At 41.5% G+C, this 1352-nt stretch overlaps 1 protein-coding gene across 1 annotated transcript; it reads right to left on the bottom strand.

The window, feature by feature from the left end:
- Positions 1–7: 7 nt before the first annotated feature.
- Positions 8–654, bottom strand: LOC107302235 (voltage-dependent N-type calcium channel subunit alpha-1B-like; the record flags this gene model as incomplete). Its single annotated transcript, XM_015831340.1, has 3 exons — positions 8–22; positions 257–407; positions 563–654. Coding segments are annotated over 3 exons (258 nt in total), but the record flags the coding sequence as incomplete, so codon positions are not given.
- Positions 655–1352: the final 698 nt, after the last annotated feature.

Genomic DNA, 1352 nt, shown 5'->3' with positions numbered 1-1352 from the left:
CAGCCACAAATAGGTTCAACATCTGCAAAGGGAGGGAGGAAATGAGATCAGGGCAGGGAGGAGGAAAGTTATCGACTTTGGTTGTGGTTGTTGATAAGCGAGTTGCCAACTTTTTTTAGACCAACGGAGGAGGGCACAGACCGGAATAACGAGGGTAACTTTTTCAGGCTCAAAGGAAAGCTACACCCGAAAGAGACGGCGTTCTTAAATGCATCGTAGCATCGCCACGTTCGACGGAGAGAGAGAAACGTCTCACCAGAAAGGAGCAGAGGAAGATGAAGGAGACAAAGTAGAAGTAAGCGAAGTCACTGCCACATTCGTTTCTGCTGAGGTTCGAGTGCTCGTCACAGGGCTGGTGGCTGAGGCACGCAAGCATGATTTCATGCCAGGCTTCTCCAGTAGCGCTCCTGAAACCAAAAAAACAAGAAAAAGGCCCATGAATGTAAGTGGGTAACTATGGGGTCTTAAATCAACAGTTCTTCTGATTGCTTAAAATGACGGCGTGGTTGATAAAGAAGAAGAAGGAGTATTTCTCCCAGATTGGGATCCGGGAAGAACTCACCGAAAAAGCAACATTAGTGCCTGCAGAAAAGTTTGGAAGTTATTGTGACGATTAATGGCGCTGTCGTCATCCAGAGCAATGTTTCCAAAGACCTGGGGGAAAGTGAGAGAAGGAGAAGAGAGAGAGAGAGAGAGAGAAGGAAGAAACAACTAAGAGAACATGAGCTTGCCTCCAGAAATCGTGGGCGCTCCATCACTGGAGATTTTTAAGAAGAGGCTAGACAGTCACTTGAGTAGGGGGCTGGACTAGAAAACCTCCAAGGTCCCTTCCAATTCTATTCTATTCTGTTCTGTTCTATTCTACTTTACTCTATTCTCTATCCTTATTCTATTCTGTTCTGTTCTGTTCTGTTCTGTTCTGTCCTGTCCCATCCCATCCCATCCCATCCTATCCTGTTTCCTATATTCTATTCTATTCTATTCTATTCTATTCTATTCTATTCTATGCTACGCTACGCTACGCTACGCTACACTACGCTACTCTATTCTCTATCCTTATCCCATCCCATCCCATCCCATCCTATTCTATTCTATTCTATTCTATTCTCTATCCTTATCCCATCCCATCCCATCCCATCCCATTCTATTCTATTATTCTATTCTATTCTATTCTATTCTATTCTACTCTACTCTACTCTATTCTATTATTCTATTTCTATTTTTATTTCTATTCCTATTTTTATTCATATTCTATTCCTATTCCACTCCAGATTCTATTCTATTCTATTCTATTCTATTCTATTCTATTCTATTCTATTCTATTCTATTCTATTCTATTCTATTCTATTCTA

The sequence above is a fragment of the Protobothrops mucrosquamatus genome, unplaced genomic scaffold, assembly GCF_001527695.2.
Source record: "Protobothrops mucrosquamatus isolate PMUCROS unplaced genomic scaffold, P.Mucros_1.0 scaffold37576, whole genome shotgun sequence".
In the NCBI taxonomy this organism is placed as follows: domain Eukaryota; kingdom Metazoa; phylum Chordata; class Lepidosauria; order Squamata; family Viperidae; genus Protobothrops; species Protobothrops mucrosquamatus.
The sequence above is the reverse complement of the archived record's forward strand: the minus strand, read 5'-3'. Positions and strand labels throughout refer to the sequence as shown.